The sequence below is a fragment of the Myotis nattereri genome, assembly GCF_964212035.1.
Source record: "Myotis nattereri genome assembly, chromosome: 8".
Taxonomy (NCBI): Eukaryota; Metazoa; Chordata; class Mammalia; order Chiroptera; family Vespertilionidae; genus Myotis; species Myotis nattereri.
In genome coordinates, this window is record NC_138083.1 from 28,998,382 (window position 1) to 29,021,133 (window position 22,752).

At 43.1% G+C, this 22,752-nt stretch overlaps 1 protein-coding gene across 2 annotated transcripts; it reads right to left on the reverse strand.

Annotated features, from left to right (window-relative positions):
• Window positions 1-969: 969 nt before the first annotated feature.
• CHGB (chromogranin B) lies at window positions 970-15,236 on the reverse strand. 2 transcript variants are annotated; one of them, XM_081096479.1, is made up of 6 exons: window positions 14,769-14,932; window positions 13,720-13,845; window positions 9,918-9,964; window positions 9,330-9,423; window positions 2,156-3,903; window positions 970-1,344 (listed from the first exon to the last, which is right to left on the reverse strand). In XM_081096479.1, exons 1-6 carry the CDS (start codon window positions 14,815-14,817, stop codon window positions 1,261-1,263), a joined length of 2,148 nt encoding a protein of 715 aa, XP_080952605.1. In that variant the 5' UTR covers window positions 14,818-14,932; the 3' UTR covers window positions 970-1,260. The 2 variants fall into 2 exon arrangements, with proteins under 2 accessions (XP_080952605.1, XP_080952606.1); XM_081096480.1 differs by lacking the exon at window positions 13,720-13,845 and having other exon boundaries at window positions 14,769-15,236.
• Window positions 15,237-22,752: the final 7,516 nt, after the last annotated feature.

Genomic DNA, 22,752 nt, shown 5'->3' on the forward strand with positions numbered 1-22,752 from the left:
TCAGGGCCATCACCCTGGTCCCAGCCATCACGATGACCCACCAGGATTATTGCAGTGGCCTCCTTACTGGCTTCTGCATCTCCACCCTCACTTCCCCACTGCCTTATCTCAACCCAGCAACCAGAGTGTTCTCGTCATTAACTTGCTGTTTTCACCTTAAACATATATTATTGTAATTAAAAGAATTTGGTGGCCCTGGGCAATCCTTGACTTCTATTTTCTAAAAATATATTTTTATTGATTCAAAGAGAGGAATGGAGAGGGAGAGAGACATAGAAATATCAATGATGAGAGAGAATCATCAATCAGTTGCCTCCTGCATACCGACTATGAGGATCGAGCCTGCAACCTGGCAATCGAACTGTGACCTCCTGGTTCATGGGTCGAGGCTCAACCACTAACCTCCTACCCTGCCAAAGCATTAGGAGTGGATTAATTAAATGTTCGACCAAATATAGCAGGCTAATTTTTAAGTTGATAATTTTGTATGGTCTAAGAATGATATTATAAATATCCAAATGGCCTTTGGCAGAAAAAAGGTTCCCCATCCCTGCCTTACAGAGTAGAAATCAGGCCCTGATGGTTCAGCGATCTTTCTGGACCAGATGTGATTCCCAGTCCTGAGTTCTTCCCATTATCCAGGCTTTCTCCTCAGCCCTGAAAACTGACCATGGGCCAGATATTCTCAGAGCTCTCCAGATTATAGGATTTTTAAAGTAATGTCTTAGCTCTTTTTATTTTTTTTTCCAAACAGGTTCTTCAAGCCTATTTAATCTTTCTCCAGCCTGCAGGAGCAAATGTCTTTTCCCGATCTCTCTTTATATCCTTGAAAGGTTTGCATTGTTTTCCTATTGTAAATCCAAGACCAATAAATCCTAGTGCTATCTTTAGAATTCACCTTAAAGAATGGACTTGGAAATCACACTCCTCCATATTAACTCAAAGGAAGCTGAGAACATGAAATTTTAGGTTTCAGATGAATCTTTTATTATTTTAAACGGATACAAACATTTTTTTCAAAGATGGTAGCACAGTCATTGTCACAAGCATGTTAATATGTTGATTTTGCGAGAGAATATGCTACAAGTCATGCTATTCTTATTTTCAATAGCATTCTGGCAAAAATTAAAGACATTCCTGATTGCTTCAAGCACTTAATGAATAGTAAATTCTATTTTCTGCCTTTGGCTAAATAAATGGTGGTGGGAAATAGATAATGTGAAGGCTGCTTCTTAAAATGGCCCTTGGCTCCAACGACCCTCAGCCCCTTCGATTACCACTGAACTTCTCAGCTATTTTCTGTAGTTCCAAATCCATTGCGGCCAAGTTTTCAAGTTCTTTTTCCTAAAAAACACAGAAAAATAGAAGCATGAGGTTCCAGATCAATTTATTTCATTGTAGTTTAAGGCAGCAGGTACAGAAAGGGGAATTGTTGATATGTTAGAGGTTATATGAGACACCCTACATCAGTGGTTCTTAAAGTGTAGCCCCCAGGCAGCGGCGTCACTGAGGAACTCCTCAGAAATGCAGATTCTTGGACTCCACCTGGGACTTACTGAATTCCAGATGCTGATGCACAGTCAGGTTTGAGAAGCACCTATGTGATCAATATGAGGAAAAGGGGACAGCCCTGACTGATCATGTTACCTCTCCCAGGTGTAAATTTCTGATTATTATCAAGCCATGTGCTGGCAAGGAAAGACCAAAACAACTAATTTCTCTATCATCTGTTCTTCCTTGGGAAATAGTGATGCAGTGCCAAATAAGCAAGGGAAGACACCAGAGCAGTGGTTGGTTGTCAACCTTGGCTGAATCCTGAAACCACCTGGGAGCTTTAAAAAAGTCTGGTGCCCAGGCAGCACCCAGTACCAAACAGGATCTCGGGGGGCGAGTCCCAGACATCAGTCATTCTGCAAGCTCTCCAGGGGATTGCAGTGTGCGGGCAAGGTTGAGCAGCAGGTGGGCAGGGATGCTGACAGTGGCAAGATATGGGGGGAGGGGGAGTAATCAAACAGAAGTTGCCTCCACTCCGTTAACTGGGGGTGCATTATCATGGTGATTAACTCCCAGTTTCTCCCCATTAATACCAGATAGTCTTGAGCATATTAACATGAACCATCTTAAGTTAATTTTAAACAAAATCCCCACACTGTACCTCTTCCTCGGTGAGAACTCCGGGGCCAGCCCTGTCCTTTCCACCTTCTGCTTCGTGGTGTGGGCTCAGCGGCTCCTCGGGGTCATAGAAATCCGGAAATTCAGCCGACTTCTTCCTGAAGTGCAGGAGCTGGTCCAGCTGGGCCACACGATCGTACTGCCTTTTCAGATCCAGTTTGGGGACCAGGTTTCTCTTCTCATATCCCCAGTTCACATCCTCCTCAAAGGGCTTCCTCTCCCACCAGTCATAGCTGTATTCTGGGAAGAAATTCTTCTCATTCAAGGTCAGGCCATTTTCATCTTCACCCTCAAGAAGATTGTCATCTATGTCATCTTTTCTCTCAAAATGGCCGCTCTTCACCTGGGAAGGGGCGTAGTAAGGGTTCAGCAGCTCCCCTAACCTCCTCCTCTTCTCCGTGGTGTGATAGGGAGCATACTGCTTGCCTGGAAGCCGGGCTTCCTCCCTGTTCTCCTTAGTGCCTTGCAGGTCCTCCTGCCGCTGCCAGTTCCCCTGGGCCCCCTCCTCACCGTTTTCCTCACCATAGTTGAGGTCATTTCTGTCCTGCTCTTTCCACTCGCCCTGCGGGTGCCTCCGTGTCTTGTCCATCTGGTTTTCTTGGACACGGAAGTGTCCTTCACCCAAAAATCGTTTCTCTTCTTTGTCTGGACTGGCATAGGCCCCAGGCTCCCCGACCCTGGCTCTGTGGCGGTATCCCCACTCAGGGCCCCTCTCCTCCTCACTTTCCTCACCGTATCCATATGCCATGTTGTCAAGCTCTGCGTTGGGGGGAGTTCGCCTGTCCTCTTCCTGGCTCGCATCACTGGGAGGTCTTGGAGCCCCGTACTTCTCATTTCCTCTGGCCCCATAACGCCCCCCCTCCAGGTTCTCAGGAGCCGGGACCCCTATATAACTCCTCACGACTTCCCCATATTCGGGTTCTTCCTCTGAAGCCCTGTAGTGGGTTGGATAACGGTCCCTCTTGTCCCCTAGGCTGGCCATGCCCACGTTGGGCTCTTCGGATTCCGCATGGGGTTGTCCCCTTTCCTCTGAGGGAAGATTCCTTTCTTGAGAGGATCTGTCAGGCCTGCTCCGCCCGTGGTGATGTCTCGGCCTCCAGTGTCGTTTGTCCATCTCATGGCTGGCGTCTTCCTCGCTTTCCTCAGAGTCTTCCTGGCTCCCAGATTGGCTTTTAGACTCGTGGGAGTGTTTCTCCGGGTTCCTTGTCTCTTCTCTACTCTCTTGGCTACTCCTCTCCCTGCTGTGTGTCTTCTCCTCGGGGAGCCTGGCAGAGTGTGTATTGTATCTGGACATTATTTCCTCTTTTTTCTTAGCTGCAGCCTGGTTTCTTTTGTCAAGAAAGGCATTTTGCGTCTCGCCTGGCTCTTCCAGGTGTTTCTCTTCACTGCCACCTTCCCCATGCTCCCTTTTCGGGTATTTCTCTCCTTCCTCTTCCTCACCGTCCTCTCCCTCGCTCTTCTCAGGATGGTATGACTTTGCTTCTTTGGAGACTTGACTCTCAGAGGGATGGAGGCTCCCTTGGGGCTCGCCTGCACCCTCTCGGCTGTGCCCACCTCCCTCTGTGTTGGCCACTGACAGGCCTTGGATGCCCGCCTCCTCTGGGTCTCCTGTGTCCTCCCTGCTGGAGGGCCTGTGGGCTTCTGAGGCATCAGCTTGGTCTCTTAACAATCTAACTTCGAACCTTGTTTTTTCATTTTCACTTTTCTCTTCATCTTTAACCTCTTTTCCACCTGTAATGAAAAATTTAAAAGAGTAAGTATAACTTCAGAATTGCTTGTGGTTCAATCTCAGTGACCACTACAAATCCCAAGGATGCTGAACAATCACTTGAAAAATGTTTAAGTTAATAAAGAATATACTTAGATTCATTTTATAAGTACTGCGTGCTAACCAATTGGGCCACTGGAACTCCTAGATTCCCTTTAAAAGCAAGTGGTATGAAAACTCCTTGGCTGTTTCAATCTAATAATAAATTCTCTATTTTTATGTTTTCATAACACCCAACCAGCATCTCTCATTGGTCCTATCGATGATCACATTCAATCCAAGTATAGATTTATGAAATATTAGAATTTAGAACCAGAAGAAACCTTAGAATTTGTCTAATGCATCTTTTTGCAGACTAAGACCTTGAGAGTAAGAGAACTGTGATTTGGGACTATTCTTTCCATCTTTGCTCTAAGCAGGAATTGAAAAGTTACCATTGTATTAATGGCTCTACCTAGAATCCAGCTAAATAAAGTTAAATAGCCAAAATAAAAAATATCAAAATTAAAAGAAAAATTGAAACATTTTAAATTTTTAGTTTATCTGACTTTTATTGTCCAATCAACTATCTAAATTAAACCTAGCAGTCATGACAATATAACCGTTTTGGTGAGAAGAAGGGTGTATATTTGTTTACTGAGAAACTACACAGCAGTGGAAAGGCCATTTCTTCCTTCACTCAGTCCCATCTGCCCAACATGCTCTCAAATGTTGAGGATGAAGATCAGTATACTGAGTTTTCTTTGTATTTCCAAGAGTCAACAGTAGATGGTATACCCCAATATTTTAATTGAATGCTGTTCTCTCCCGTCTTTTTCAAATGTCGACAGCTCCTGTACTAAACCCTCCTTAACTCAAGGACATCCCCTGAAAGGAGATATGCAGTTAACACTGTCGGACTTGTTAGCTGGGAGGTTTGGATTTCAACTTCTATCACTGAGTTCAGATAGAATGCCTGCAGCCAATGACACTCACAGCTCTGGGTCTACATCTGAGCTCTCCATTGTAGGGCCCACCAGCTCTCCGGCTATTTAGCACTTGAAATGCGACTGGTCCAAACTGAAGATGTGCTATAAGCGTAAGGTAACCACCAGATTTTGAAAAGTTCATATAAAAATTGTAAAACATCTTAATTTTTCACATTGATTATATGTTGAAATGACAATATTTTTAATGTTTTGGATACTATATATCATAAATACATTGGATGTATACAAATTATATAGTAAATAAAATATATTTGATAAAATTAAATATATTATTAAAATTGATTTCACTTGTCTTTTTATCTTTTTAATGTGGCTACTAAAAAATTTGAAATTATATTTGTGGTTCACATTATATTTTCATTTTCATGGCTCTGATGAGTCATGTTGAACTGACATTTGCAAAATAGAAAAGAATTGGTCTGTTCTGCAAAAATGTCCAAGAACAGTGGAAGGTCTGTATCCCTCTGCTTACTGCCCAGCCTGCCATGATAACATTCTCATGTTTTATGAGACAGTTGAAATGTCTCTGACCTTTCACACCCAGACACCTGAGGGCTGGCCCCTCACCAGTCCCTTTGCCTTTTGAGAGCCAGTGGTGGTATGTGCAGCATTGAGGCTGGTGGGGCTGGCCAGGTAGGCTCAGGTAAGCAGGGAGGCTTTGGCCAGATACCGATGTCATTCTGAGGGTCGGCTGCAATAATGCCATGATCAGGCAGGATCTCAGCTTCCCGGGGCAGAGACCGTGTGGCCCCTTCCTACCGCCTGCTGGTCAGGAACAGAGTATTTTTTTTTTTTTTTAATATTTTTTATTGATTAAGATATTACATATGTGTACCCTCTACCCCCCCTCTCCCCGCTCACCCCCTCACCCCCCCGTTGTCCGTGTCCATTGGTTAGGCCTATATGCTTGCATATAAGTCCTTTGGTTGATCTTTCCCCCTTGCCCCCACCCTCCCCTACCTTCCCTCCAAGGCCCGATAGTCCAATCAATGCCTCTCCGTCTCTGGATCAGTCCTTGTTCATCAGTTTATGTTGTTCATTATATTCCACAAATAAGTGAGATCTTGTGGTATTTATCCGCTCTCCAGTTCCATCCATGCTGTGGCAAATGGTAAGAGTTCCTTTTTCTTCTTCCTCTTCTTAAAGAATACCTTTCAGCTTTTCATATAATGCTGGTTTGGTGGTGATGAACTCCTTTAGCTTATTCTTATCCGTGAAGCTCTTTATCTGACCTTCCATTCTGAATGATAGCTTTGCTGGATAAAGTAATCTTGGTTGCAGGTTCTTGCTATTCATCTCTTTGAATATTTCTTGCCACTCTCTTCTGGCCTGCATGGTTTCTGTTGAGAAATCAGCTGACAGTCGGATGGGTACTCCCTTGTAGGTAACTGACTGTCTTTCTCTTGCTGCTTTTAAGATTCTCTCTTTATCTTTTGCTCTTGGCATTTTAATTATGATGTGTCTTGGTGTGGTCCTCTTTGGATTCCTTTTGTTTGGGGTTCTCTGCGCTTCCTGGACTTGTAAGTCCATTTCTTTCACCAGGTGGGGGAAGTTTTCTGTCATTATTTCTTCAAAAAGGTTTTCAATATCTTGCCCTCTCTCTCCTTCTGGTACCCCTATAATTCTGATGTTGGTACGCTTGAAGTTGTCCCAGAGGTTCCTTACACTATCTTCATATTTTTTGAATCTCTTTTCTTTTTTCTTTTTCGGTTGGGTATTTTTTGTTTCTTTGCATTTCAAATCTTTGACTTGATTCTTGGGATCCTCTTGTCTGCTGTTGGAGCTCTGTAAAGTATTCTTTATTTCAGTCAGTGTATGCATAATTTCTAATTGGTCCTTTTTCATGACCTCCATGGTCTCACCATACTCCTTGAGGGATTCATTAAATTTATCGGCGGTTTCCATAAAATTCTTGAAAAACCTTATAAACGTGGCCTTGAACTCTATATCCAGTCGTCTGGCCTCCTCCGTTTCTGCCAATTGTGACCTGTTTCTTTGTCTCCGCATTTTGGCTGCTTCCCTGTGTTGATAGAGTGGCCTGCGCGCCAGGTGTCCTGTAGGGCCCAGTGGCTCAGCCTCCCCAGTTACCCGAGGTGGACACTCTTGGTGCACTCTTGGTGCCTCGCTTGTTGTAGGATCACTGGGAGGAATTGACCTCCAGGCCAATTGGCTGTGGGAAGCAGCTGTGTCTGAAGTGGGAGAATGGTCCCCCTCTGACCACTGGGTACAGTGGCTCCTGGATCTAAGGAGGTGCTAATTCAGCCCCTGCCTGAGGCCACACAGCAGGAACTACGAAGAGGCTCAGCTGTGAAGCAATGCAAGCCGCTGCGGGGCCTTGGGCCTTCTCTTGGAAGTTCCGGGTCTGGCTGGCCCGGCTGCAGTTAGGTAATTATCAGGTTGCAAAGTTCTGGGGCATTCACATGCAAAAGCCTCTGCCGCAGCCCGGGTGGGGCGGGGTCTCAGGGAGGCAAAGGGCCAGAGAAAGAAGCAATGGCTGATTCTCCGCGCCCGGAGTCGCGCGTCTCAGTGTCCCGGCAATGGCTGCAAGCACCTCCGAGGGAAAGCGGCCCCCCAAGTTCGCCCGCTGCTGCCTGAGAGAGCAGCCTCTGCCCGTATGAGTCCTAAGTCCCCAGAGACTTCCCAGAACCGGAGTTCAGAGCAGTCGGGAGCTTGTGATTCAAAAAGACAGCCGCGTCCTCAGGTGCCACCCCCTTTCCGCGCGCGAGCCGCCGCGTACCTCTGCACTCAGCCTCCGCAGCTCCTCTGGCTCTCAGCGTGCTTTTCTTTTCTTCTAGTTGTAGAAATTACACTCAGCCAGCCTTCCTGTTGTTCTGGACGATGTTTGCTCCGTCCTTTGGGCTAATTTTCAATTGTTGTGTGGGGCGACTATTTCCCGGTGTTTATCTATGCCGCCATCTTAGTTTCTCCAGGAACAGAGTATTTTTATTTTTCCCCAGTTAAACGTGTGCTGCCAATAGCAGCTTGTGCCTGAAGCTTAGCACTTCCTCCTAAATTTAGCTTTAAGCCCCCGCAGGTGAGATCAGTCACTGTCCATCTGTAAAACCAAGGTGTAAAGCTCACTCTTTCAAGTGAAAAGGGGAACTGGCGTGTTCCAGCTCTATAATGTTGCAAGGATGACCAGGTCAACCCAGTGGAAGAGATTCATATACCTACTATGGTTACCCTGAAACTCCCAATGGTGGATTGAGTCCTCCAGGCAATTCTTTTGGTCAATTGCTAATATTTGTTTTTACCATTTTATGCTTGAGGGTTCATGTGCAGCAATAGCAAGAGAGTAATATATTGCAATGAGAAATTTTTAAAAATTTATTTTTATTGTTGAGGGTATTACAGATGTCCCCCATTCTTCCCCTCTGCCGCTCCCCCTCCCCCACCTGGCTCCTGCCCACTCCCTGGCCTTCACTGCACTATTGTCTGTGTCCATGGGCGATGCATTTAAGTGCAATGAGAAATTTTGAAGGTGAAAAGAAAAAGAAAAGTCCACTGTTCCCAGCCTGACTAAAAATTTAAAAGCATAAAGAGGTGTTGAAGGGAACAGTGTTTTTGGATTTGTTTAAATCAGTTTGACTTCATTCATAAGAGAGACTGCATAGTTTTACAAAATTAATCTCTTAACATCAACTCCCAATGGATACTGCTTGCATCACTAATCAGGTTTTGTTTTCAACAGAAGCTGATTTGTGTAGAGAAAACATCCCATCTAGATTCAGAAGGTTATTGCTCTGACTTATTGGATGCTCTGCTTCTACCCTCACCCTTTCCAGTTCTCAGGCCCGGAATTCCTGGTACCATTTGGTAGTGCCTTTCTTCGAATAATCTCTGCATTAAAATGGCTTAACCAATCTGTCATGTAAACAGGCCACACGTTTCCAAGTCACCTTTCCCAGCTCCTAACTTGGAAGATCATCATTGTCAAGAGTAGAAGGCGAAGAAGAGAATATGGCACTCCTCTATTCCTCCATCTTCCAACATTCCCAAAACACTCAGTCCTCCCTCCTCCAATCACAAACAAGCACTCCCCACATCTTCCTGCACCCAAATGAAAATCCAAACTCTGGAACCAAGGAATTTAAGAACTGATAGACATCTCAAAGACAATCATTGAGTCCACCCCCCTCATTTTACTTTGAGGAATAAGCCCAAAGGGGCAAATTTGGGGAGGCAGTGGCGGAAACTTTCCCATGGTCACGTAGCTATCAAGTGGCAGAGTAGAGCCTAGAAGCCATATCTTCTGCTTCCCCTGATACCAGTCTAGTCTATACTCCCCCCACTGCATCATGTTCCTGATTCATTTGGAGGTAAAGTGGAAGGTGAACTAGAGGGAGCAGGAACAAGGATCACTGGAGGGACAACGCTCCCTGGTAGTGTAGGAAACTTACTCTTCTTCAGGGCTTGTCGGCACTCAGGGGTGATGGGTGGAGCATTGGACTTCGACAAGGCATTTGAGAGAACCTCGATGATGCAGCGAGTCACCTGGGGGAAACCCAAAAGCAGGTTGGCAAAAGCTGGTACCAATGGGATGACAGACTACTGAACCCAGAGCTGATGCCCAGAAAGGCTTGGCCCTGTGAGCTGTACTGATGCAGAATCCTTGGGGTAGGAATGTAGATTTACAGGACTAATGAAACCTCCCAGGCCTCTCCACAGAGCAATGAAAGATGGCATTGGGCCAAGATCACCCTGAGAAGAGAAATAAATATCCATTTCTGAACAAGTTGGGAGGAAGATGGGGGATGAGACAGTTATCCTCAGAGGCACTAAAACATCCAGGAAGGAGGTGCGAGCCCAGGGCAGGGGGGATATCCTTTGCCCTCATTCCCTCAGGGATGAAAACCTGGTTTTGTAAGACTATGATGTGTTTTTTTGTTGTTCGTTTTTGTTTATTTTGTTTGGTTTGGTGTAATAAGGAGTGGGATAATCTACAATATAGATATAAGTCTAGATTCTGGACTTATATTTCAACTTACCATTTCTTCATTGTGGTTCCTGTTGTCCACTGGCATAGAACTGACAGCTTTGAAAGAGAAAAAGAATGGGAAATGACTTGAGTTAATTTTGAAAGTGGTATGAATCCAAACACGGAATTATCCCCCACCTCACACTTGCAATACTTGGAGACAGGGGCAAAATTAGAGCTGAACAGAGTGGAGATAGTTGGGTATGATTGGCTAGTAACTACGCGCGCGTACACACACACACACACACACACACACACACACACACACACACACACCACCACACACACAGAGAGAGAGCTGTGTTCCCTAGTGATATCTTAAACATGATTTGGAAATTAATGCTATCTTATACCCAGTATAAATCAAATTCAAAGCACAGACAAGGGGAGATTTGGGGGTACTGGTAATGTTCTGTTTCTTTTTTTAAAATATATTTCTTTGTTGATTTCAGAGAGGAAGGGAGAAAGAGAGAGAGATAGAAACATCAATGATGAGAGAGAATCATTGATTGGCTGCCTCCTGCACACCCCCAGGAATAAGCCCAAAGGGGCAAGGGATGCAGTGCAGGAAACTTTCCCATGCATGTGCCCTCAACCTAGGCATGTGCCCTTGGCCGGAATTGAACTTGGGACCCTTCAGTCGCAGGCTGATGCTCTATCCACTGAGCCAAGCCGGCTAGGGCTAATGTTCTGTTTCTTGATCTTGGTGCTGATGACACAGGTGTGCTCAATGCATGAAAAATTCACTAAGCTGTATACTTGTGGTCTGTGCAGTTTTCAATCTGCCATTACACTTCCATAAAAAGTTTAAAATAAACCTAGTTTAGATGAAACCAGCGTGCCCTCCTCCACCCTTCTGCCCATTCTAAAGGGTAAAGATTTGTGCTTTCCTATACCTATTCCTGTCCCACCCCCGAAAAATATCCTCCCCCAAACTCACTTCCTTTACAAAAACATGGTTGTGACTATCTCACATAGTCAATGACCTCATTTTTACCTGCCAGAAGCTCTCTGGCTGAACAGGCTTGCTTATGCATCTTATCAGTCCATGCTGTATATAATCCCCATTGTCTGCAGCCATGCAAAGAACATGAAGGTATCTAATTCTAACTAATAGAGCATCAAGTCCATAACATAATATGCAAGTAACTACTTATGAGGATATTTTAGTTTAACAACTATGTATGAAGGCAGTTTAAAAGGATAATTTTTAACTCATTTAAATTAAATTTCATGAGATTCTGCTTATTTTAAACCAGATTGAAGTATGTCTGCTTGGGAAATGCTTCAGGTGATTTTAATTTTCCAGTGCCTTCTTTTTTTCTTTCAAAGCTGTTTTGATACTTTTATGTTTCACTTTGACTTTGTGTTGTCTAAGCCTTTTCCATTGGACAAGCTCAAAGCATTTATGTACATAGAAGCTCATTTCCTCAGTTCTCCTGGCACTTCCTGGAGGAGAAGCTCAGTGCAGAAAGTTCTTCTAGGTCCCTAAAACAAGAGAAGAGCTAGAGGAAAACTCTCAGACATCGGAGATGTAAGCTACTCAAATGCAGTTATTTATAATCAGCAACCTGACCTTTCCCTCCTAAGTGTTTGCTCCCCAAGCCTCTTTAACCACTTCCATCCAATCAACTACATATCATAGGGCTCAACCTAGAAATACAACACTATTCCATTTACTCACCTTACTGAAGTTTCCTCTTCAAAGTATGACCTGGGATCTACTTCAATAGTTTCAAGAGGCCCAAAGATATCCAGCATATTAAAATCATTTGTGAAATGTTTAAGAAGTGGCTAACAAGGTATGAAGACCCCATATTCTTCCTGAAATGTAGTTCAGACAAGATCCAGATGACCCACCTTTGGCACCCAGGCTCCACTACGCTGAGCCATTATTCCCTCCCCGCTCCTCACTCTCCCCCCCCCCCCGCCCCATTAGTGCTATTTGGGAACATTCTCACTTTGGCACTTACTCTTCCCACCTGAAATCTGTAAAATCCTCTGAAAAAAATAACTGAGGTAATTCCTCCTCTCATAAACTAGAAGGTGCCTTTAAAAGCTTTATTATATTTCTTTGGTATTGTAGCTTCTTGCTTATACTTCCCTCTTTTCCCCCTGATAAATGTAAAGTAGGTGTTTTTAATAACAACTGATATTGTCGAAGTATTAACAGTAATCAGATTTGGGGGGAGAGAAATATTTTTCTTTTATTGCTCTAAACAATTTTCAGCTCACGTTTATTATTACAAAGCAGTATTGTTTCTCTGATTGAAGCTCTTCAGAAATCTTTTTGATGGGAAGGAACTAAGGTCTTCTTGTGAAAGTACATTGCGCATCTTGGTGAGACATATAAGTACGATTGTATTTCTTCCAACAGAACCCGTGACAACAAAGTCATAATCAAAACATCTTGATTTCCCTAAAGTAGTTACCTTTCCTGTTTTTGAATAAAGATTCAGGAGGCACAAAAGAAAAGCCAGTTATTATGTTAAAATAAAGTAGTACATCAATAAAATATATATTTTAAAATAAAGTAGTACATGGTAGAAAAATGTCAAATAATATTGTATGATAAATCTGAGAATAACACCCAAAGTATTAATATCTCATAAGAGTATCAAGGTTTGCTCCCAGATTGAACATAAAGCTATACAATAACAAGTTAAGCCAGCCCTTTGAATGCAGAAGCCATCTAACCTGGTATAATATGGTTATCATACTGCCACTTCTCTCATGTTAATTTATAGGGTGCACAGTAGCTACTGTAAAAATGTGTAGCCCTTCCCCCAGAAGCTCTGAAGGGTAGAAAATGAGCCATATGGTTTCCTGAGGTTTCTTCCCAGCCCTGAGATTTTGCTAAATAACAAACTCTGCTTGAAGGTTATCACATCTCATTTCCAGGTACTGGGGGAGGTGGGATTGGAAAATAGCTGTTAATGGATATGGGGTTTCTTTCTGGGTAATGAAAATGTTCTGAAATTTGATAGTGGTTATACAATCTGTGAATATACTAAATATCACTAAATTAGGCACTTTAAAGGGTGGGTGAATTATAGATAATATAAATTTTAAATACAATGTCTCCATTTTAGCTCATATTAAAATATGAACCCTTCTTAAAATATTCTCTTATATAAGAGAGCTGTAAGAATTTTACCACTATTGTTAAATAAGCTTCACAAATGTCACTGTTATTGTGTTGCACAGTACAATGCATAGCACAGCTTTGGCCTCTTAAGCAATTCCTTTCTGAAGATATTTTTGACCAGAAAGATTGCAGATTATTCATTTGGATTTCTTTAATTAAATTGAGAACACTTATAGGCAATTTGTAAGAATGCAAGCATTTTAGAAAATTCTAAATGTATGTAGCTTGCAATAAAATAAATGACCACTGGCTTTCCTTTTGTCTCTTTACATTTTGGATCCAGTAATTGTTGTCAGTAAAAAGCTTCATATTCATGAATGGCAACATCTCAATTCTAGTTAGAATCTCAATCTCAGATAAAAAAAATTTTCTATGAGGTCATTAAAACAGCCAAAGAAAACCTCCAGTTTAATCTGGTGATCTATTTACTTCTTAATGGTCTCAATACTCCTAATGACTTTACTTACACACACACACACACACACACACACACACACACACACACACACTTTTTAAAAATCTCCAGAGCTAGTTTGAAAGATTAATTTCACATTTTTACCCACATCAAGAGAAACTATCACCCTAGGCTGTTTTGCTCAGTGGTTAGAGCGTTGGCCTGAGGACCTAAGGGTCGCAGGTTCTATTCCTGGTCAAGGGCACGTACCTCCGTTGCAGGCTGGATCCCTGGCCCAGGTCAGGGCTTGTGTGGAAGACAACCGATTATCTGTCTTTCTCACATCAATGTTTCTCTCTCTGTGTGTCTTCCCTTCCTTTCTCCCTTCCCCTCTCTCTAAAAATCAATGGAAAAATATTCTCAGGTGAGGATTTTAAAAGAGAGAGAGAGAGAGACTCAAATATTTCACCCTGTTATATGTCAATTATAACTCAATTTAAAAAAACAGAAAAAGCTTATCCTCCCAAATTGACTAAAACAATTTTTTATTACTCCTGAGGATATTTTTGTAGTCACTTTCTATTATATTGCTTTTCTAGAATACAAAAATAAAATTGTCTGCTGAAGTTTCCATTCATAACTCAAAAATATATTAACTTGAGTGTGGAATTACCTTTCTCTAGTGACGGAAATACAAAATACAGAAAAATATTACATTAACCCTATGCACACATATACATGAACACACACATATATATATTACATATGAGCATGATAATAAAAAGATATGATATTTTATAGACCTATGAGACGTTTATCTCATCATGTTAATATCATAATAATAACAAAGGGAAATATGGAGGTGCCAATTATATCATATTACATGAATTCCTGTCACTCCCTGGTTATCTAGTTTTTTAAAAAGCCAAACAAATACTTAAGTCAGATACAGCATAAGACCATAACAGCGTCTCTCCAGGCCGGTAGAGAGGGCCTGGCAATTTAGAACTGAGCACAGCGTGCCCTGGAGGCACGGGCACCTTTCCTCCCTACGGCAGGGAAACCCAGATATGAAATGACTGAGGCTCCTCTGGTTGGGCTAGGAAGCCCTCTGGCTTTTTCCAAGTCAGACGGTGGAGCGGGGAGTTGAAGGGAATCACCCAGGGAAGAGAAGAAATTAAGAACCTCAGGTAAGAGGGAGAAACCTTCCACTGAACCCTCTTTCTCTCCCAGGATCATCCCGCTAAGATGCCGGGCCACGGGGAAGACAAGAGCCTGGCGCTGTCCGCGGTGCTGAACGGCCCGCCGCGCCCACTCACCGGCCACCATCGTGGCTCCCAGGAGGCCAAGAAGCACAGCCGGCTGCATGGCCGGGCTCGCCCCAATCTGCGCGGAGAAGATGGGCAGCTGGTCCAGTGGAGCGAGATGCGGACCGAAGGAGAGAGGAAGATGCTCCAGAAAGCAGTCGTGTGTCGGTGGTGCCCGCGGTGTGGCGCAGGGCCCCGCTCTTTTAAAGGGCAAGTCCGGTTGCAGGGCCGGGAGGGGCGGGCACCTAGGAGGCGGCGCCCCCTCGCTCAGCCCTGACGTCACGAGGCAGCCCCGTGGGCGGTGGCACAAGTGGGCGGCAATTTGCACCGGCCCAGTCGCCTGGATGCTCTGGGTCTGGAGCGTGGGTGGAGAGAAAGCCAGATGAAGGAATAGAAGGGTGAGGCGGAGTGATGCCAATCGGAGACCAGGGAGAGGCGAGGTCCCACTTGGCTCCCCCAAGATTGCTCCTCATCTTCCCCCGCCCCCTGCACTTCCAAGTCTAAAAAAGTGTGTTGGAGGCTGTGTATGGTGTGCGGTTCTGTTCAGGGTTTGTCTATGAATGATTAAGTCTGTTTTGTGTCTCCACTACCTAAGGAAGGAAGGATAAAACTCCTGCTAACAAGAGAGAACTAAACCGTGGTGAAAATGGAAAAAGGAGTGATGGCTTTAAAAACAAAAGGTGCAGCTGGAGAATATGGAACCTGCTGGGGTTTTTTTGGTGTTTTTTTTTTTTTTCTCTCTCAAACTTTTGGTCTTAAATCTACTTACCCATGATTCATCCTATCTATCAGCTATCTATCTATCTAATCATCTATCTACGATTCTCCCAACACATTACACATACATATGGTAAAAATGAAAAAAGCAGATGCTACAAAAGGGTTTACTATAAATGTTTCTCCTCCACCTCTAATTCGCAAGTTCCCCAGTTCCCCTCTGCAGAGTCAAAATGACTCTTAGGCACTTTCTGTCGTTAGGCTTGATTTACTTGGGGACCATATACAGTTGCATCTTCATTTGAATGGTTGCACAGTATGACATTAATTGTATGCACTAGAATTTCCTTAGTCCCCTTTCTGATGGGCATTTATTTAGTTTGTTATCCTTTGGCCTCATTACTCCTTTATAGCAGAGCCATAGTCTCAGGGGCTGGGAATGGAATATCTAGTGCATCCCACAAGCCATGTGCATCTTCTCTTGATTTAAAATTGAAATAGGAAATTACTTTGTTGTAATGTGTGAGAGGAAAGCGAAAACATCTTCCAGGATATTTTTTATTTCAGTTCTCTCAGTCTAATGAGGAATCAGGAAAGCAGCAGGCAAATGCCCTGCACAAAAGAGAAACAATTCAGAAACTTCTCCGATGATAACACAGGCTTCAGAGAATAGCGTGAGGCTTCATTTGGGGTCCTTTTCTGGGAAGACAGATGTCTGCATGCACAGCTAAAAGGAGGCGTCAGTGTCCTTTTCCTGAAAATCAATGAGGCTTAAATTATTTTGCATGTGCTGAGTGCATGGCTACATCTTCCTAAAAAGGCTGAGAATTAGTTCACCAAGACCACAGCCACAGCATATTTAAAAGAAGAATCTTAAAAAGGATATTAGTGGAATAATTGGAAAAATTTGAATAAGACCTGTAGATTACATAATAAATGTTGTATCAGTGTTAATTATCTGATCTTGAGAATTGTACTGTGATTATGTAAGAAAATGTCCTTGTTTTTAGAAAATACATTTTCAAGTATCTAGAGATAACAGGGTGCCACATGTGCAATCGATTCTAAAATGTTTTAGAAAAAATGCAATGGTAGAGTTGGGGGAAGAATACTAAGGTGAGCAGGACAACATGATAACATTTGGGAAAAGTGTATGAAAAATTTTAATACTATTTTTGCATTTTTCCAAAATCTGATATTATTTTAAAACAAACAAAAAAATGTTCCTGGCACGAAAGAATCTGTTTAAAAAATCTCTGAAAGCAGTGGGTTCAGAAAATGAAGGTGTTGCATTAAGGCCCTTCCTTGGGTACTGGTCTGGGAGATGTTCTTCCTCTACTATTGAAATTATATAAGGGTTCCAACCGCTCTCTTTTTTCAAATATGTTTTTATTGATTTCAGAGAGAGGAAGAAAGTGGGGGAGAGAGATAGAAAATCAATGATGAGAGTTAATCATTGATTGGCTGCCTCCTGCACACCCCCTACTGGGGATCGAGCCTGCAGCTCTGGCACGTGCCCTGACTGAGAATAGAACCTTGACCTCCTGGTTCATGGGTTGATGCTCAACCACTGGGCCACACTGACTGGGCCCAACTGCTCTTTTAAATGCACTGATTGCCAGTAGGGCTTTGAAATTGTCATCTTCCAGGAGCATCTGCATTCCAGTTTTCTAATGGGATTTCCCTTGCCTTGAAAAACACAGGGTTTAAAGTCATCTGTGGCTTCTCAGGCTGAACTTGCTCTGAGTTAATTACTCATCAAGAAAAGTCTTTTTATTATTGTCAGTTGGCCTACAGCCATTTTCTATATTCAGACTTACCTTTCTTTTTTCTCATTATTTAATAACTTTTTATTATTTTGCCTTCACATTTAGCTTTCCATGCACCAGAAGGAAAAGGGCTTTGGGGAGGAGCTTTTCTCAGGAATTTTATCAAACCAGGATGATGGAGGAAAACCAGTATTTTTCTTAGGAACCAAGGTTTAGAAAAAATATGGTATGAGATAAGGATATAGTCAGGTTAAAAAAAATTTTTTTTTTTTTTACCATATCACCACCTAATTACCTTGGGCTTTTTTTTTTTTTTTTTAATTGAAGTGATTATCCTTTGCCACCTGTTCTGCCATGTCACTTTGAAAAAAATCTAGTCCACATGTACATGGGTATGTTTCTGGACTCTTCCAGAATATTGATTCATTCCATTTCATTGGTCTATTTGTTTATCCTTGGAGCACTACCACACTTACTACACTTTCTCTATCACCATAACTTTTTAATGTCTTAATATCTGATGGAAAAGGTCTTCACGTCTTGTTTTTCTTCATTAGGGTATTGGTGATTCTTGGTCCTTTGCATTTTCATGTCAATTTTAAAATTAGTTGTCAATTTCCATGAAAAAAAAAAACCTGTTAGGATTTTGATAGGAATTACATCAAATCTATAGATTAATTTGAGAACAGGTGACAGCTTTAATCTGTAGATCAATTCGGGAACAGATGATATCTTTACAAGATTGAGCAAACTTGGCTTTTTGATTGCTGATAATATTCTGGATATAATCTTATCTCAAGTAGCACAAAATTCCATTACCACAGGAAAAGACAAAAAGCCATAGGAAAGAGAATGTCTCAGGAATGCTCTCAAAGAAGAACTGAGGAGGAAAACATATCTCCTCTAGGAGATTAACCATGATTTTGTATAAGACTCCTGAATAGATTATCCATCAGGGTTTGGCCAGGAGGAAAATGAAACCACTAGAAGGAATTTAACACAGGAAATAATGGCCAGGGATTAGAAAAGTTAAAATAGGGGAACATGAGGAAACCCAGACATTAGTAACTGCAGGCAACTGCTGCACCCCTGGGGAATGGAGAGGTAAAAGAGGAATGTGTCCTTACTGAAACCCAGAAATGTGGGCCACCTGCTAGGAGTGTAAAACTCTGCAGCTAGGAAGGTGGGATTTGGGGGCAGCTTTGGGAGAAGGTCTATTTGGTCGGAGCTGGGACCATGGAAGAGAAGCAGCCACTGCTAGAGATGTAGCCCATCGTTCCAAGAAGAGAAAGGGAGAGTATCACCCTGGCTTCTTCCTTTCTTTAGTGCCAGTGCCTCTTAGTGGCTGAATATACCTGGAAATGACTGACAGGGAAGCCTGGGAAATAGCATTTGCAAAGGCCAGTCCCACCAGTGAAACAGAATAGAGGAAGGAAGGAATCATCAGAAAGCAAACAGAGAGATGGACGGCACATAAATCAAAACTACTTAGCAGTATAGGTACTGAATTTAGATTTTTCTCTCAGAATTACTTTTATTTGCATATGTAAATGCTCACTATGTGTCAAGCACTGTGGTAGACACATATCCTTTGGCTACAAGTCACATGGTCAATCACAACATTAATGATGAAAGGAAACATACTCTACCTGTTCTAGCAGAGTTCGCCAGCCAGTCAGGGAGTAAAGGTGGGAGAGGTGTGGGGTAGACTCCAGGTGTACAGAGGAGGGTGAGAGAGCATAGCGTGCCAGGACAATGGCATGACCGTGCAAACTACTGCCCTCCGAACATACATCTACAGAATTATCTGTGTTTGAAGCCAATAAGACAATTATGTATTGCTTGGGACGTCAAGGTGTTTTTTCCCCCTAATAAATAGGACCAAGTCAACAAGTAATTTCCTTAGTAGTTTGGTCCTAGAATATATTTAGTACCTGGTTTCTTATGTCAGGTCAGATTCCTAATACACTTTGACAGAAATAAGAAATCACAATAAAATCCTCATCTTAAGAGAAGATAGAAACAATTTTTTAATCCACTAAACTATAGGTAATGTAACTACTTGTAGCTTGCAGGTAGATACATATTAGTGGGGCAGGGGCTGGGTAGCGGTAGTCAAAAGGTGGAGGACATGGGGGACATATGTAATACTGTCAACAATAAAAATACATGTTAAAATATAATAAATAAATAATTTAAAATAAATAAATAAAAATTAACATTTCTCAAAAGAAGTCAAAAGATAGAGCCACACCCGTTTAGGTTTGACAAAGCAGGGGCTACTCCTCTTCATTTCGGAGTTTGCAGAAAATTGGATGTGATAGATAAACAGATTCAATTATTTGTTTATATATTGGAGATAAAGCAAAGAATGGATTTTGAACTACATGGGATAACTATGGTTGGGTATGATGAGTTGATAAGACCAGTTTTGACAAATCTATTCTAGTTAGCAACATGTCACATGGTAAAGATCTAGAATGGATGAAGAGTGCCTCCCGATCTCTCATATGTCCCTCCTCCTTCTCCCCCTCCCCAGCCTCCTCCCCCACTGCAGTAAATGCTGCTGGTTTTCTGCTCATTTCCCTCATTCTTACCACTTTGGAGCACACTGGTTTGATTTACAGTGATCAAGACCAACATTTCTTTGCCCGATGGCTTTCTCTGGTCACCAGAGCTATGCCAGAAGTGCTGAGGAAGTAAGGCCCCCAGGAGTATCCCTCACTCAAAGACTGCCAAGAGTTGGTGTATAAATACCCCAGATCCACCATGGCTGATGTAGCTCAGTTGGTTGGGCATTTCCTGTGCACTGAGAGGTCACTAATTTGATTCCAGGTCAGGGCACATGGCTGGGTTTCAGGCTCGATCCCTGGTTGGGGGCATGCAAGAGGCAGCCATTAGATGTTCCTCTCTCACACAGATGTTTCTCTCCCTCTCCCTCAAAAATCAATTCAAAAATATTTAAATATTCTGGATTCCCAGAGTCCTCTGGGATGTGTGTTCTGCCTAGGCTCTGAGAGTTTCCCAGTGGCACTGAACTTTAGTTACCCACAGTGGAAACTTTCTTGATAGCAAGCTCTTTATGGCTGCCTTTCCTTTCCCAAATCATTTCTCCACTCTCTGTTGCTATTTCTTGGAATTATGTCCAAAATAAATTACTTGCAGTCAAATCTTTGCCTCGGGGTCTGCTTCTGGGAGAAATTAAACTATGACACATAGATTCACAAACCTATAACAGGCTGTTAAATAGATTTTTCTTATTACGTCTGAGTTTTGGCTGAGGCCTCAGAGCTGGAGAACATGGTTTTAAGTGCCCAACTGTTCCAAACAGAAGAGCCAATCTCTACAAGACTTATTAACATGGGGCTGAACTGGCTAGTGGCTCTCACTCACAACATCTGTGTAAGGCCAATGCAAAGGGTCAAATTAGAGAAAGAATTTATTTGAAGGGAATTTGTAGGGAGCTCTGTATTGTTTCATGATTCTGCTTCTTTATTTTCTTTCTTTCTTTTTTTTCCCCCCACTAATCTTCACCTGAGAATATTTTTCCATTGAATTTTAGGGAGTGTGGAATAGAGAGGGAAAGACAGAGAGAAACATTGATGTGAGAGAAACACATCAATTGGTTGCCTCCTGCATGAGCCCTGACCAGGATTTGGACCCAGGAAGAGCCTGCAACCCAAGGCACGTGCCTTTGACTGGAATCGAACTCGGGACCCTTTTGTCCACAGACTGACGCTCTATCCACTGAGCCAAACTGGGAAGGGCTCATGATACTTCTTTCTAACTGCTGAGTGAGCAGCAAGAGAACAGCTCATAAAAAATGGGGTTGTCTGCAGGAAAGAAGACTGATGTCCCATTTCCTGGCTGGGTGCTTGCTGAGTTGCAGAAATTCAAAGACCCCTGTAATTCTACTAGAGGGAAGTAGGAAGGAGACCATTTGGCAACTTAATTTGTATCCCCAAGGGTTGGAGGGTTAAGTGAAGAAGGCGGAGGTGGGTGGGAGGTCAGCTGGAGCAGCCAGCAATGAGCAGAGAGGACAGCAGCTGGAGTGTCCTCACATCCACAGTTTTGCCCTGGCCGAGTGGATTCCATGGAATGTTACTAGTCTCAAGTTATCCAAAAAGGTCCCTTCTTGATGGAGCAAGTGGACCCCTGGGATGTACTGACGATGGTAGCTGAGCGGCTTTGTGAGAGACCAGACAGCATCACCCTTGTCAGGGATTGGTGGGGTGAGGAGGTTGTCATGGAGAACTCTGGAGAACTGGCAAAGGTCTCCTGTGGAAGGGCAAGCCAGAACCTAGAGGTGTGCCTGGCAGAGGGCATATGCTATTCAGGAGAGGACTGCAGAGGACACTGGCAGTGATGACCTCTGATCCCTCCTCTGTCTTCTCTGACCCTTGACCTTGTTCCAAACTAGAAGGAGCTGGGGGTACAGGGTGGGGGGCAGGGGAGGTAGGTAAGAAAGAAACAAGGTAGCAAAAGAATGGGCAGAATGGGACCCCTTCCATCTTCCCCATGACTGGTTCGAGGTCAGACAGCAGCTGGGAGCTGGAGGAGCTTTGAGTTGGGTGAAAAAGAAAAGTGTGAACTGTTGTAATGGTCCAGAATGAATAAAAAGCTGGCATCTCTGCTTCAGATACTGTTCAAGGATCAGGGAGATTTGTCAGAACATTCTGGAAAGCAGTTATGAGAGAAGATGAAGTTGTCTCCTGAGTGTTACCTTCCAAGTTCAGCATGTTCAACTGGCATATGTGTAATATAGGATTGAAAAATGCCTGCAGCCCTGCCCGATGTGGCTCAGTTGCACCAAAAGGTGGTGGGTTTGATTCCCAGTCAGGGCACATACCCAGGTTGCAGGTTCAATCCTGGTCAGGACATGTGCAGGAGGCACCTGATCAATGTTTTACTCTCTTGTCCATGTTTCTCTCTCTCTCTCTCTCTCTCTCTCTCTCTCTCTCTCTCTCTCTCTCTCTCCTTCTTCCTCTCACTAAAAATTAAAAAAAAAAGAAAAATACTTACATATGTGAGTGCTGCAATATGAGAGGGAATGCTCTGGGAACAGAAATCATAAGGAATCCTCAAAGGGTAAAAGCAGATGGTTCCAGATTGAAGGAGAAAAATCACAGCCCCTCCAATAGGGCTAATGAAAAAGAATGGAGGGGCTTTGGGATTCCTCCAAGCCCAGAAGCAGGAGGGCACCTGGGGGTGACTGTTGAGGACTTTGAGTGGTGCCTGGCGGAGGCACACAGGTGGTGTGGCCCTCCCCTTCTTCAGCACGTGTGCCAAGCATTGGGTAGCAGAGATGTCGGGACCTGCATCCTGTTCTGTTGGGTTCCTTTCACTTCTTAGTAGTAACTTTTCTCCATCTCTGATGCTTTGGTACCCACAGCCTCTTTCTCCTTTTTCAGCCTTCTCTTGATGGCACTCTTCATAGAAACTTTTGAAACTTGGTCTCATTCCAAAATATGTATTTTAATTTATGGGATTTCCAGTACCGAGCCAGAAAT